Here is a 1,152-nt window from a genome sequence, read left to right as displayed (position 1 = left end):
GCTGTTCATCCTCACCACCATGAGATGATGACATTACAATGATATACTAAGTAGCCACAAGCCTCATTCCCTCTAATCACTATCCACTATTATCTAGGTCATTATTATTCCTCAATAGTAGGCGTATTTATACATCCTCATTACTATAACACAAGACTAATGATCGATAGTATAAGTAGCAGCATCTAGATAATGAGTAGTAGTAATACTCTAACGAGTAAATCGCTAAAGACTACAAGCCTATATCATCATCAACATCATCATTGTTGTTGTTGTTGTTGATACTATTATCATCTACTTAAGAGGTACGAAGCGAGCAGCCATACCAGCACGACCATGACTAATAGGCTTATAGGTAATAGAGAATTCACCCAAATAATGACCAATCATATCTGGCTTGATTTCAACATTGATGAAGTTCTTACCATTATAGACACCAACAACAGAACCAACCATCTCTGGTACAACAGTCATGTTACGCATATGTGTCTTAACAGCTTCAGGCTTCTCACCTAATAATCACAATACGATACCTACTACTAATACAACATGGTATTATTATTACCATAAGGAGTGGCCTTCTTGGCTTTCCTTAACTTAGCAAGTAGAGTGATAGGATTAGATTTAATACCTCTACTGAACTTACGACGTTGACGAGCCTTAAATAGAGGCATCAACTGCTCAGTGGAGTAGTCTAGTATCTGTTATAATATACGAATCACTAAGTTATCATCATCACCTTATTATTACATCATCAAGATCAACACCTCTATAGGAGTAATGACGGAAGGTACGCTTCTTATGTTGCTCAGCAGGGACTGCAGTATCAGACATGATAGTAGTCAACAATGCCGATGATGGTGCTACCAATCACTCTTAGAGGAAGAGACCATCAAGGACGGATAGCGTGATCGATTATCATCATTTTGATCGATTTCATGATGCCGATCCTTCTCTCTAGTCGCCGCGCTGTTGTTATCATCAGTCATAATGGTGAAGTGCAATACTACTACTACTACCCGTAAGCTACAGATTAGACCTGCTAAGTTACGATCAACCATCACTCCTGGTAATGATATAACAACTAATAATAAACCATTGTTGATATTTTGTCTATCTATAGTACCGTACTTATCCTATTGGCTGGTCCTT

General features: G+C 38.0%; 1 protein-coding gene across 1 annotated transcript; it reads right to left on the bottom strand.

Moving 5' to 3' along the window:
• Positions 1-231: 231 nt before the first annotated feature.
• Positions 232-835, bottom strand: Pmar_PMAR025286 (40s ribosomal protein S15, putative). Its single transcript, XM_002781459.1, has 3 exons — positions 751-835; positions 566-701; positions 232-512 (listed from the first exon to the last, which is right to left on the bottom strand). The coding sequence occupies exons 1-3, from the start codon at positions 832-834 to the stop codon at positions 295-297; spliced, it is 438 nt and encodes a 145-aa protein (XP_002781505.1). The 5' UTR covers position 835; the 3' UTR covers positions 232-294.
• Between the last annotated feature and the right edge of the window lie 317 nt (positions 836-1,152).

This window comes from Perkinsus marinus (assembly GCF_000006405.1).
Source record: "Perkinsus marinus ATCC 50983 genomic scaffold scf_1104296942256, whole genome shotgun sequence".
Classification (NCBI taxonomy): domain Eukaryota; phylum Perkinsozoa; order Perkinsida; family Perkinsidae; genus Perkinsus; species Perkinsus marinus.
This window is presented reverse-complemented; position numbering and strand designations above follow the sequence as displayed.